We start from the raw sequence: 13,917 nt of genomic DNA on the forward strand, positions 1-13,917 counted from the left end.
CTTTAATCTACTGTACTTTACTCTACTGTACTTTACTCTACTGTACTTTACTGTACTTTACTCTACTGTACTTTACTGTACTTTACTCTACTGTACTCTGCTGTACTTTACTGTACTTTACTGTACTTTACTGTACTGTACTCTACTGTACTTAACTTTACTTTACTGTACTTTACTTTACTCTACTGTACTTTACTTTACTTTACTGTACTTTACTGTACTTTACTTTACTCTACTGTACTGTACTTTACTGTACTTTACTGTACTGTACTTTACTGTACTTTACTGTACTTTACTTACCTGTACTTTACTGTACTTTACTGTACTTTACTTTACTGTACTGTACTGTACTGTACTTTACTTACCTGTACTTTACTGTACTTTACTGTACTGTACTGTAATGTACTGTACTTTACTGTACTGTACTTTACTGTACCGTGCTGTACTGCTATATATCCTATATCCTGCTTCCGAAGAGTGCACACGCTTTTTTGCTCGCTCCGCTTTCTATCGCTGCTTTCCTTATTTATTTTGCTTTTTAATCAGTTTTTGTCTTCCAAACATTTTTGCTTTAGACTTTTTCAAGTAAACCAAGGATTTTAAGAACATTTTTCCAGTTTTAACGACATATCTGACGCCAGCGACATGTCCGGGAGAAGAAGAGAGAAAGACTGTGAACGCTGTCGGAAATATCGACAAGAAATTAATGAGCTGAAAACACGGATATATGTTTTGGAATCTGAAAAAGTTCTTCACGATACCATTCCTGTGTCAACCGACGGTAAGAAGAGCACACTTTTTACAAGAAAAACTGCTACTTTCAACCTAAACCGCAGTGACTCTGTGTCGTTTCCAAAACTGTCTAAAAACCAGAAAGACCAGGCTGCTTCTTGGAACAAACTTGGAGCAAAGCCTAAACGATACAAAGATAACGTGAAGTCACCTAAAATACAGCTCACCAACAGATTTTTACCACTTTCAGAGATGGAATTAAATGAAAAAAGGAAAGATGACGTGGCCAAAATACAGCGAGGAGGATCTGTGCCAGGAGCCAAGGTCACGCAGATTGTTTTGGTTGGTGACGGCGCGATAAGTCACGTGACGCATGAAAAGATAAACACACATTCTTTTCCAAGCGCCACTGTTTCTGAGATAACGTCACTCCTTCCAAATATTATGGCTAAGCATGGAGGAGCTAAACAGCTGATTGTGCACGTGGGTGCAGTGGACATGCGGCGGGAACAGACTGAAGTTTTGAAAAAAGACTTCTTGAAGTTATTTGATGTGCTTGATAAAATGGAAATCAAAACTTTCATAAGTGGACCTCTTCCAAACATCGACAGGAGGATAAACAAGTTTAGCCGGCTTCTTCAGCTGAACACATGGCTGTCCAAAGAGTGTGCCCCGAGAGGACTACACTACATTGAGAACTTCTATCTATTCTGGAAACGAGAGGACCTGTTTAAGAGAAATGGCCCCCACCTATGCAGAGGTGGAGTGAGGGTGCTGACAGAGAACCTGCTCCACGCTCTGAGGCATTGGACTGGGCCTGGACAGGGTCCTGAGCAGATAGTTAGAGAAGAGAGGAATGAGAGAAGAATTCCTGCTCCATCAGCCAGAGACCGAGCCAATGTTTCAACATCAAAAGCACCACAACCTCAGCCTCCACCAAAGGATTCATCAGCAGCTGCTCCACCACCACCAGCAAAGGATTCAGCTCCAGCTGCTCCACATTCACCTCCACCGCCTCCAGCAAAGGAACAATCTTCAAAGGCCTTGGACCCATCTGTGACAAGCCCAACAACATCCCTGTCATCGCCCCTGCCTTCACACCAGCCCTGGGTTCCCCCTGCTACATCTACTCCCACTAAAGATTCATCATTCTCCTTCTCATCTCCACTCTCACCCATGGGCCTTCCCAGCCATTTTGAAAGTCTGATCAAATCAGGCATTAAGATGGCTCCACTCACGCCCAATATAGCAAGATCAAGGGCTATGTCAATACCGACTACACCAACAAAAGCCCCACCACCCATCCCCCCTCGCCTCTCACCTGGTCCCAAACTCTCCTCGGCTACAAAAGCCCCACCACCCATCCAACCTCGCCTTTCACCTGGTATCTCCCATAGCTAGGATGCACTGGGTCTCAGCGTTGCCGGGACTTATTGTCACATTAAAAATCAAACCAACCCGGGGCCCTATGTAAAAAGAGCCCCCCCTAGTGCTATTTCTGTAGTCACATCATCACACAGATGGAAAAACAAAATGCGAGTCAGGCCCAATCTGAGAAATGTGATTCATATTCCCTGTGAAAAGATAAAGCCCAGTCCCACTGAAACTAGTCTGAAACTTGCTGTGCTAAATGTCAGATCCTTATGTAACAAATCTCTCTTAATTAATAATTGTATTTCTTCTTATAATCTTGATTTTATGTTTTTAACTGAAACATGGCTTGACAAAAACACAGGAAATGTAGTTCTGATAGAATCTGCTCCACCCAACTTTAAGTTTGAATCTCAAACACGAGAAAACAAAAAAGGGGGTGGAGTCTGTGCTGTCTTTGGAGATGAAATAATTACCCGCAGGTTGTCTTTTGGGGTGTTTTCATCATTTGAGTATGTATCCTTTAAAATGGAGCTAAAAGGGTCTCCATCCATTCTCTTCATTGTTTTATACAAGCCTCCCCAGCACTGCCAAAGTGTTATTGATGATTTTACTGAGATGCTTTCAGTCATATGCACAGACTTTGATGGTTTGGTCATTACAGGTGATTTCAATGTGCATGTTGATAATATTTGTGACAGAAACGCTAAAGAGCTTGATGCTGTCCTTGAAACCTTCAGTCTTACTCAGCATGTGAGAGGCCCCACCCACAGCAAAGGACACACTCTAGATCTCATAATTACAAAGGGGGTAAATATTTCAAATGTTAATGTGGTCGATGTTGCTCTGTCTGATCATTTCTGTGTCTTCTTTGACCTGTCTGTTTCTCCCAAACCTCCGGTTGGTCCTGCAGTTGTTCAGAGGAGACACATAAGTGATGGCACAGGTGCACTGTTTATGGAAATGATAAAGTTTGAAAATGTCTCATGTTCTAATGTAAATGATTTGTTGAACTCTGTTACATCTAGTGTTTTGAATGTTCTGGACACCATCGCCCCTATAAAGGCTAAAATGGTTAAAAATAAGCAGAAGGCGCCGTGGAGAAATGATGATTGGGTCAGGGCACAGAAAAGGGAGTGCCGCAGGGCCGAACGGAAATGGCGCAAGTCAAAGCTCCAGGTTCAAAAAGAGATTTACAAAGAGAAGCTGAACATGTACAACCTAATCTTATGCAGAACTAGGGAAAGATATTTTTCTGAAATAATTGGAAGCTGCAGTAACAACTCGCGTGTCCTGTTTGCCACAGTAAACAGATTAACAAACCCTCCAGCTCAGCTGCCGTTAGAACTCATTTCCACATCCAAGTGTAATGAGTTTGCATTATTCTTTAATGACAAAGTTCAGGGCATTAAAAATGCTATAAATCCCACAATGCAAAAAATTACCCTAAAACCACCAAGACACTTAGAGCTAACTCACTTTGCACCAGTAACTGACAAAACTGTCCATGAGATCATCACCAGTCTGAGTTCATCTACATGCTGCCTTGATGTGTTACCCACCAGATTTCTAAAGTCTGTACTGAACAGTTTGTTAGCATCACTCACATAGTTAACATGTCGCTTCAATCTGGAACATTCCCAATGTCTTTGAAAACTGCGGTCATAAAGCCTCTCCTAAAGAAGAGCAGTCTTGATGCCGCAGTACTGAGTCATTACCGGCCCATCTCTAATCTACCATTTTGGGGCAAAGTCCTTGAAAAGGTTGTTTACCAACAGCTCACAGATTTCCTCTTAATAAACAACTCATTTGATGTTTTTCAGTCAGGTTTTAGACCTCATCACAGCACTGAGACTGCTCTTGTCAAGGTGACAAATGACATCCGCCTGAACACTGACACGGGCAAAGCCTCAGTCTTAATTCTGTTAGATCTGAGTGCTGCTTTTGACACTGTCGATCATGGGATCCTCTTACAGAGACTAGAGGACTGGGTGGGCATCACTGGCACTGCCCTAAACTGGTTAAGGTCCTATCTGGAAGACAGGAAGTACTTTGTTGAAATTGGTAGCTGTGTCTCAGACCACATGACCCTGACCTGTGGAGTGCCCCAAGGGTCAGTCCTGGGTCCCCTTCTGTTCAACCTCTACATGCTGCCGTTAGGTCAGTTGATACGCAGTGAAAATGTGTCCTATCACAATTATGCAGACGACACTCAGATCTATGTTTCACTATCGGCAGGTGACTATGGACCAGTAGATTCACTCTGTCACTGCATCCAACAGATCAGTTTGTGGATGCAAAACAACTTTCTCCAGCTGAACTCAGACAAGACTGAAATAATCGTTTTTGGCACACAGAAACAAAGAGAAAGTGTTAGCGGTCACCTCCAGAGTCTCGCTCTAAAACCTACAAACCAAGTTAGAAATCTGGGGGTAATAATGGACTCAGACTTGAACTTTAATTGCCACGTCAAATCAATAACATCAGCAGCTTTTTACCATCTAAAAAACATTGCCAAAATCAAAAATATAGTGTCAAAACCAGATTTAGAGAGACTTATCCACGCGTTTGTCTCCAGTAGATTAGACTGTAACGGCCTGCTCACTGGTCTCTCCAAACGAGCTGTAAAACAGCTGCAGTACATCCAGAACGCTGCTGCTCGGGTCCTGACTAGAACCAGGAAGTATGATCACATTAGTCCTGTTCTCAGGTCTCTGCACTGCCCCCTGTGGCTCAGAGAAGAGACTTTAAAGCAGCTCTGCTTGTGTACAAGTCTCTCCATGGCCTAGCACCAAAGTACATCTTGGATATGTTAGTGCCATATGAACCATCTCGGACTCTGAGGACCTCAGGGACCGGCCTCCTGCTGGTGCCAGAGTCAGGACTAAACATGGAGAATCTGTGTTTCAGTTTTATGCAGCTAAAATCTGGAACAGTCTTCCTGAAGATGTGAGACAGTTTCTACTCTGACAATGTTCAAATCTAAGCTAAAAACAGTTTTGTTTAGCTGCGCATATGACTGAAGGGATTTTTTTCTTTGCACTCTTCTCTTTTGTTTGTGATTTTATTAGTTTAGAAAATCAGTTGGATTGTCATTTTTAATTTAGTTAATTTTATTGTATTTCTGTTTCTGTAATTTCTTTGTGATTTGAATGCATTTTTCCTGCTGTGAAGCTTTGAATTGCCTTGTGTATGAAATGTGCTCTACAAATAAACTTGCCTTGCCTTACTGTACTTTACTCTACTGTACTTTACTGTACTTTACTGTACTTTACTGTACTGTACTGTACTTTACTGTACTTTACTGTACTTTACTGTACTGTACTCTACTGTACTTTACTGTACTTTACTGTACTTTACTGTACTGTACTGTACTGTACTTTACTGTACTTTACTCTACTGTACTTTACTGTACTTTACTGTACTTTACTGTACTGTACTGTACTTTACTGTACTTTACTGTACTTTACTGTACTGTACTCTACTGTACTTTACTGTACTTTACTGTACTTTACTGTACTGTACTGTACTGTACTTTACTGTACTTTACTGTACTGTACTTTACTGTACTTTACTCTACTGTACTTTACTGTACTGTACTGTACTGTACTTTACTGTACTTTACTGTACTTTACTCTACTGTACTTTACTCTACTGTACTTTACTGTACTTTACTCTACTGTACTTTACTGTACTTTACTGTACTTTACTGTACTGTACTTTACTGTACTTTACTCTACTGTACTTTACTGTACTGTACTGTACTTTACTGTACTTTACTGTACTTTACTCTACTGTACTTTACTCTACTGTACTTTACTGTACTTTACTGTACTTTACTCTACTGTACTTTACTGTACTTTACTCTACTGTACTTTACTGTACATTACTCCACTGTACTTTACTGTACTTTACTCTACTGTACTTTACTGTACTTTACTGTACTTTACTCTACTGTACTTTACTGTACTTTACTGTACTTTACTCTACTGTACTTTACTGTACTTTACTGTACTTTACTCTACTTTACTGTACTTTACTCTACTGTACTTTACTCTACTGTACTTTACTGTACTTTACTGTACTGTACTCTACTGTACTTTACTGTACTTTACTGTACTTTACTGTACTTTACTCTACTGTACTTTACTCTACTGTACTTTACTGTACTTTACTGTACTTTACTCTACTGTACTTTACTGTACTTTACTGTACTTTACTCTACTGTACTTTACTCTACTGTACTTTACTGTACTTTACTGTACTTTACTCTACTGTACTGTACTGTACTTTACTGTACTTTACTCTACTGTACTTTACTGTACTTTACTCTACTGTACTTTACTGTACTTTACTCCACTGTACTTTACTGTACTTAACTGTACTTTACTCTACTGTACTTTACTGTACTTTACTGTACTTTACTCTATTGTACTTTACTGTACTTAACTCTACTGTACTTTACTCTACTGTACTTTACTGTACTTTACTGTACTTTACTGTACTGTACTCTACTGTACTTTACTGTACTTTACTCTACTGTACTTTACTGTACTTTACTCCACTGTACTTTACTGTCCTTAACTGTACTTTACTCTACTGTACTTTACTGTACTTTACTGTACTTTACTCTATTGTACTTTACTGTACTTTACTCTACTGTACTTTACTCTACTGTACTTTACTGTACTTTACTGTATTTTACTGTACTGTACTCTACTGTACTTTACTGTACTTTACTCTACTATTCTTTACTCTACTGTACTTTACTGTACTTTACTGTACTTTACTGTACTTTACTCTACTGTACTTTACTTTACTTTACTGAACTTTACTTTACTCTACTGTACTTTACTTTACTTTACTTTACTGTACTGTACTTTACTCTACTGTACTTTACTCTACTGTACTTTACTGTACTTTACTGTACTTTACTGTACTTTACTCTACTGTACTTTACTGTACTTTACTCTACTGTACTTTACTGTACTTTACTGTACTTTACTCTACTGTACTCTACTGTACTTTACTGTACTTTACTGTACTGTACTCTACTGTACTTTACTGTACTTTACTGTACTTTACTCTACTGTACTTTACTGTACTTTACTGTACTGTACTGTACTTTACTGTACTTTACTCTACTGTACTCTACTGTACTTTACTGTACTTTACTGTACTGTACTCTACTGTACTTTACTGTACTTTACTGTACTTTACTCTACTGTACTTTACTGTACTGTACTGTACTTTACTGTACTTTACTCTACTGTACTTTACTGTACTTTACTGTACTTTACTGTACTGTACTTTACTGTACTGTACTCAACTGTACTTTACTGTACTTTACTTTACTCTACTGTACTTTACTTTACTGTACTTTACTTTACTGTACTTTACTCTACTGTACTCTACTGTACTTTACTGTACTTTACTGTACTTTACTCTACTGTACTTTACTGTACTTTACTGTACTTTACTGTACTTTACTCTACTGTACTTTACTGTACTTTACTCTACTGTACTTTACTTTACTGTACTTTACTCTACTGTACTTTACTGTACTTTACTGTACTTTACTCTACTGTACTTTACTGTACTTTACTGTACTTTACTCTACTGTACTTTACTGTACTTTACTGTACTTTACTGTACTTTACTCTACTGTACTTTACTGTACTTTACTGTACTTTACTGTACTTTACTGTACTTTACTCTACTGTACTCTACTGTACTTTACTGTACTTTACTGTACTTAACTGTACTTTACTCTACTGTACTCTACTGTACTTTACTGTACTTCTCAATAAAGAAATAATGATGAAAGTGTGAACTGTTGGTCATAAACGTGTTGTGTCCAGTTCTCTGGTCAGTGCCAGTGTCGCAGCGGCTTCGGAGGGAAAACCTGCACCGAGTGTCAAGAAAACTTCTGGGGCGACACGAGGTCACAGTGTCGAGGTGAGACGCCATTTTGATCAGGTCAAAGGTCAGAACATACTTTAAATATTGTTACAGAGATGAAAACAAATACTGACATATGCATGTCGGTTCTGTGCGGGTCAGTCCTTGTCCAGGGCGTTCTCTGTGCGGGTCAGTCCTTGTCCAGGGCGTTCTCTGTGCGGGTCAGTCCTTGTCCAGGGCGTTCTCTGTGCGGGTCAGTCCTTGTCCAGGGCGTTCTCTGTGCGGGTCAGTCCTTGTCCAGGGCGTTCTCTGTGCGGGTCAGTCCTTGTCCAGGGCGTTCTCTGTGCGGGTCAGTCCTTGTCCAGGGCGTTCTCTGTGCGGGTCAGTCCTTGTCCAGGGCGTTCTCTGTGCGGGTCAGTCCTTGTCCAGGGCGTTCTCTGTGCGGGTCAGTCCTTGTCCAGGGCGTTCTCTGTGCGGGTCAGTCCTTGTCCAGGGCGTTCTCTGTGCGGGTCAGTCCTTGTCCAGGGCGTTCTCTGTGCGGGTCAGTCCTTGTCCAGAGCGTTCTCTGTGCGGGTCAGTCCTTGTCCAGGGCGTTCTCTGTGCGGGTCAGTCCTTGTCCAGAGCGTTCTCTGTGCGGGTCAGTCCTTGTCCAGGGCGTTCTCTGTGCGGGTCAGTCCTTGTCCAGGGCGTTCTCTGTGCGGGTCAGTCCTTGTCCAGGGCGTTCTCTGTGCGGGTCAGTCCTTGTCCAGGGCGTTCTCTGTGCGGGTCAGTCCTTGTCCAGGGCGTTCTCTGTGCGGGTCAGTCCTTGTCCAGGGCGTTCTCTGTGCGGGTCAGTCCTTGTCCAGAGCGTTCTCTGTGCGGGTCAGTCCTTGTCCAGGGCGTTCTCTGTGCGGGTCAGTCCTTGTCCAGGGCGTTCTCTGTGCGGGTCAGTCCTTGTCCAGAGCGTTCTCTGTGCGGGTCAGTCCTTGTCCAGGGCGTTCTCTGTGCGGGTCAGTCCTTGTCCAGGGCGTTCTCTGTGCGGGTCAGTCCTTGTCCAGGGCGTTCTCTGTGCGGGTCAGTCCTTGTCCAGGGCGTTCTCTGTGCGGGTCAGTCCTTGTCCAGGGCGTTCTCTGTGCGGGTCAGTCCTTGTCCAGGGCGTTCTCTGTGCGGGTCAGTCCTTGTCCAGGGCGTTCTCTGTGCGGGTCAGTCCTTGTCCAGGGCGTTCTCTGTGCGGGTCAGTCCTTGTCCAGAGCGTTCTCTGTGCGGGTCAGTCCTTGTCCAGGGCGTTCTCTGTGCGGGTCAGTCCTTGTCCAGGGCGTTCTCTGTGCGGGTCAGTCCTTGTCCAGGGCGTTCTCTGTGCGGGTCAGTCCTTGTCCAGGGCGTTCTCTGTGCGGGTCAGTCCTTGTCCAGGGCGTTCTCTGTGCGGGTCAGTCCTTGTCCAGGGCGTTCTCTGTGCGGGTCAGTCCTTGTCCAGGGCGTTCTCTGTGCGGGTCAGTCCTTGTCCAGGGCGTTCTCTGTGCGGGTCAGTCCTTGTCCAGGGCGTTCTCTGTGCGGGTCAGTCCTTGTCCAGGGCGTTCTCTGTGCGGGTCAGTCCTTGTCCAGGGCGTTCTCTGTGCGGGTCAGTCCTTGTCCAGGGCGTTCTCTGTGCGGGTCAGTCCTTGTCCAGGGCGTTCTCTGTGCGGGTCAGTCCTTGTCCAGGGCGTTCTCTGTGCGGGTCAGTCCTTGTCCAGAGCGTTCTCTGTGCGGGTCAGTCCTTGTCCAGGGCGTTCTCTGTGCGGGTCAGTCCTTGTCCAGGGCGTTCTCTGTGCGGGTCAGTCCTTGTCCAGGGCGTTCTCTGTGCGGGTCAGTCCTTGTCCAGGGCGTTCTCTGTGCGGGTCAGTCCTTGTCCAGGGCGTTCTCTGTGCGGGTCAGTCCTTGTCCAGGGCGTTCTCTGTGCGGGTCAGTCCTTGTCCAGGGCGTTCTCTGTGCGGGTCAGTCCTTGTCCAGAGCGTTCTCTGTGCGGGTCAGTCCTTGTCCAGGGCGTTCTCTGTGCGGGTCAGTCCTTGTCCAGGGCGTTCTCTGTGCGGGTCAGTCCTTGTCCAGGGCGTTCTCTGTGCGGGTCAGTCCTTGTCCAGGGCGTTCTCTGTGCGGGTCAGTCCTTGTCCAGAGCGTTCTCTGTGCGGGTCAGTCCTTGTCCAGGGCGTTCTCTGTGCGGGTCAGTCCTTGTCCAGGGCGTTCTCTGTGCGGGTCAGTCCTTGTCCAGGGCGTTCTCTGTGCGGGTCAGTCCTTGTCCAGGGCGTTCTCTGTGCGGGTCAGTCCTTGTCCAGGGCGTTCTCTGTGCGGGTCAGTCCTTGTCCAGGGCGTTCTCTGTGCGGGTCAGTCCTTGTCCAGGGCGTTCTCTGTGCGGGTCAGTCCTTGTCCAGAGCGTTCTCTGTGCGGGTCAGTCCTTGTCCAGGGCGTTCTCTGTGCGGGTCAGTCCTTGTCCAGGGCGTTCTCTGTGCGGGTCAGTCCTTGTCCAGGGCGTTCTCTGTGCGGGTCAGTCCTTGTCCAGGGCGTTCTCTGTGCGGGTCAGTCCTTGTCCAGGGCGTTCTCTGTGCGGGTCAGTCCTTGTCCAGGGCGTTCTCTGTGCGGGTCAGTCCTTGTCCAGGGCGTTCTCTGTGCGGGTCAGTCCTTGTCCAGGGCGTTCTCTGTGCGGGTCAGTCCTTGTCCAGAGCGTTCTCTGTGCGGGTCAGTCCTTGTCCAGGGCGTTCTCTGTGCGGGTCAGTCCTTGTCCAGGGCGTTCTCTGTGCGGGTCAGTCCTTGTCCAGGGCGTTCTCTGTGCGGGTCAGTCCTTGTCCAGGGCGTTCTCTGTGCGGGTCAGTCCTTGTCCAGGGCGTTCTCTGTGCGGGTCAGTCCTTGTCCAGGGCGTTCTCTGTGCGGGTCAGTCACAAACGTCTGACCCTAAGTGTGAGGGTCAATGATCTAAACTGTTCCTCAGATGACCCTCTCTCTCTCCTCAGCGTGTGACTGTGAGTGGCAGGGCATCCAGGCGTCTCAGTGTGACCGTGCCACTGGTCACTGTGTGTGTCGTCCAGGAGTGTCCGGCGTTCGCTGTGACCAATGCGCTCGAGGCTTCTCCGGACTTTTCCCAAACTGTTTTCCCTGTCACCAGTGTTTCGGCGACTGGGACCGAATCGTGCAGGTGCGACACACACTCTGCGCCTCCTGCTGCGCCTCCTGCTGCGCCTCCTGCGACACACACTCTGGTCCTCCTGCTGGTCCTCCTGCTGCTCCTCCTGCTGCTCCTCCTGCTGGTCCTCCTGCGACACACACTCTGCGCCTCCTGCGACACACACTCTGCTCCTTCTGCGACACACACTCTGCGCCTCCTGCTTCTCCTCCTGCGACACACACTCTGCGCCTCCTGCAACACACACTCTGCTCCTCCTGCGCCTCCTTCTGCTCCTCCTGCGACACACTCTGCTCCTCCTGCACCTCCTGCTCCTTCTGCGACACACACTCTGCTCCTCCTGCGACACACACTCTGCTCCTCCTGCTCCTCACACTCTGCTCCTCCTGCGCCTCCTTCTGCTCCTCCTGCGACACACACTCTGCTCCTCACACCCTGCTCCTCCTGCTCCTCACACTCTGCTCCTCCTGCTCCTCACACTCTGCTCCTCCTGCGACACACATTCTGCTCCTCCTGCTCCTCACACTCTGCTCCTCCTGCGCCTCCTTCTGCTCCTCCTGCGACACACACTCTGCTCCTCCTGCTCGTCACACTCTGCTCCTCCTGCTCCTCACACTCTGCTCCTCCTGCGCCTCCTTCTGCTCCTCCTGCGACACACACTCTGCTCCTCACACTCTGCTCCTCCTGCTCCTCACACTCTGCTCCTCCTGCTCCTCACACTCTGCTCCTCCTGCAACACACACTCTGCGCCTCACACTCTGCTCCTCCTGCGACACACACTCTGCTCCTCCTGCTCCTCACACTCTGCTCCTCCTGCTCCTCACACTCTGCTCCTCCTGCTCCTCACACTCTGCTCCTCCTGCTCCTCCTGCTCCTCACACTCTGCTCCTCCTGCTCCTCACACTCTGCTCCTCCTGCTCCTCACACTCTGCTCCTCCTGCTCCTCACACTCTGCTCCTCCTGCAACACACACTCTGCGCCTCCTGCTCGTCACACTCTGCTCCTCCTGCGACACACACTCTGCTCCTCACACTCTGCTCCTCCTGCGACACACACTCTGCGCCTCCTGCACCTCCTTCTGCTCCTCCTGCGACACACACTCTGCTCCTCCTGCGACTCACACTCTGCGCCTCTTGCTGCGCCTCCTGCGACACACACTCTGCTCCTTCTGCGACACACACTCTGCGCCTCCTGCTTCTCCTCCTGCGACACACACTCTGCGCCTCCTGCAACACACACTCTGCTCCTGCTGCGCCTCCTTCTGCTCCTCCTGCGACACACTCTGCTCCTCCTGCACCTCCTGCTCCTTCTGCGACACACACTCTGCTCCTCCTGCGACACACACTCTGCTCCTCCTGCTCCTCACACTCTGCTCCTCCTGCGCCTCTTTCTGCTCCTCCTGCGACACACACTCTGCTCCTCACACCCTGCTCCTCCTGCTCCTCACACTCTGCTCCTCCTGCTCCTCACACTCTGCTCCTCCTGCGACACACATTCTGCTCCTCCTGCTCCTCACACTCTGCTCCTCCTGCAACACACACTCTGCGCCTCCTGCTCGTCACACTCTGCTCCTCCTGCTCGTCACACTCTGCTCCTCCTGCTCGTCACACTCTGCTCCTCCTGCTCCTCACACTCTGCTCCTCCTGCTCCTCACACTCTGCTCCTCCTGCTCCTCGCACTCTGCTCCTCCTGCGACACACACTCTGCGCCTCCTGCTGCGCCTCCTGCTGCGCCTCCTGCAACACACACTCTGCGCCTCCTGCTGCGCCTCCTGCAACACACACTCTGCGCCTCCTGCTGCTCCTCCTGTGATAAACACTCTGCGCCTCCTGCTGCGCCTCCTGCTGCGTCTCCTGCTGCGCCTCCTGCGACACACACTCTGCGCCTCCTGCTGCTCCTCCCTGCGGCACACACTCTGCGCCTCCTGCTGCTCCTCCTGCGACAAACACTCTGCGCCTCTTGCTGCGCCTCCTGCTGCGCCTCCTACAACACACACTCTGCGCCTCCTGCTGCGCCTCCTGCTGCGCCTCCTGCTGCGTCTCCTGCTGCGCCTCCTGCGACACACACTCTGCGCCTCCTGCTGGTCCTCTTGCTGCTCCTCCTGCGACACACACTCTGCTCCTCCTGCGACACACACTCTGCTCCTCCTGCGACAAACACTCTGCGCCTCCTGCTGCGCCTCCTGCTGCGCCTCCTGCGACACACACTCTGGTCCTCCTGCTGGTCCTCCTGCTGGTCCTCCTGCTGCTCCTCCTGCGACACACACTCTGCGCCTCCTGCGACACACACTCTGCTCCTCCTGCACCTCCTTCTGCTCCTCCTGCGACACACACTCTGCTCCTCCTGCGACTCACACTCTGGGCCTCCTGCTGCGCCTCCTGAAACACACACTCTGCGCCTCCTGCTGCGCCTCCTGCTGCGCCTCCTGCGACACACACTGCTCCTCCTGCACCTCCTTCTGCTCCTCCTGCGACACACACTCTGCGCCTCCTGCGACACACACTCTGCTCCTCCTGCACCTCCTTCTGCTCCTCCTGCGACACACACTCTGCTCCTCCTGCGACTCACACTGCGCCTCCTGCTGCGCCTCCTGCGACACACACTCTGCTCCTTCTGCGACACACACTCTGCGCCTCCTGCTTCTCCTCCTGCGACACACACTCTGCGCCTCCTGCAACACACACTCTGCTCCTCCTGCGCCTCCTTCTGCTCCTCCTGCGACACACACTCTGCTCCTCCTGCACCTCCTGCTCCTTCTGCGACACACACTCTGCTCCTCCTGCGAC

The 13,917-nt window shown here is 48.7% G+C and overlaps 1 protein-coding gene across 1 annotated transcript in view; it reads left to right on the top strand.

The window, feature by feature from the left end:
• The window catches only part of LOC140379318 (laminin subunit beta-1-like), a gene marked incomplete at its 3' end in the record, with an annotated part of 44,898 nt that extends 33,755 nt beyond the window's left edge, over positions 1–11,143 (top strand). Inside the window, exons 17-18 of the mRNA XM_072464179.1 lie at positions 7,965–8,061; positions 10,962–11,143. Coding sequence (XP_072320280.1) covers positions 7,965–8,061; positions 10,962–11,143 — 279 coding nt within the window. The remainder of the gene's footprint in view (positions 1–7,964; positions 8,062–10,961) is intronic.
• Positions 11,144–13,917: the final 2,774 nt, after the last annotated feature.

This window comes from Eucyclogobius newberryi, unplaced genomic scaffold (genome assembly GCF_026437365.1).
Source record: "Eucyclogobius newberryi isolate DKJ021-1_F unplaced genomic scaffold, fEucNew1.0.hap1 SCAF_401, whole genome shotgun sequence".
In the NCBI taxonomy this organism is placed as follows: domain Eukaryota; kingdom Metazoa; phylum Chordata; class Actinopteri; order Gobiiformes; family Gobiidae; genus Eucyclogobius; species Eucyclogobius newberryi.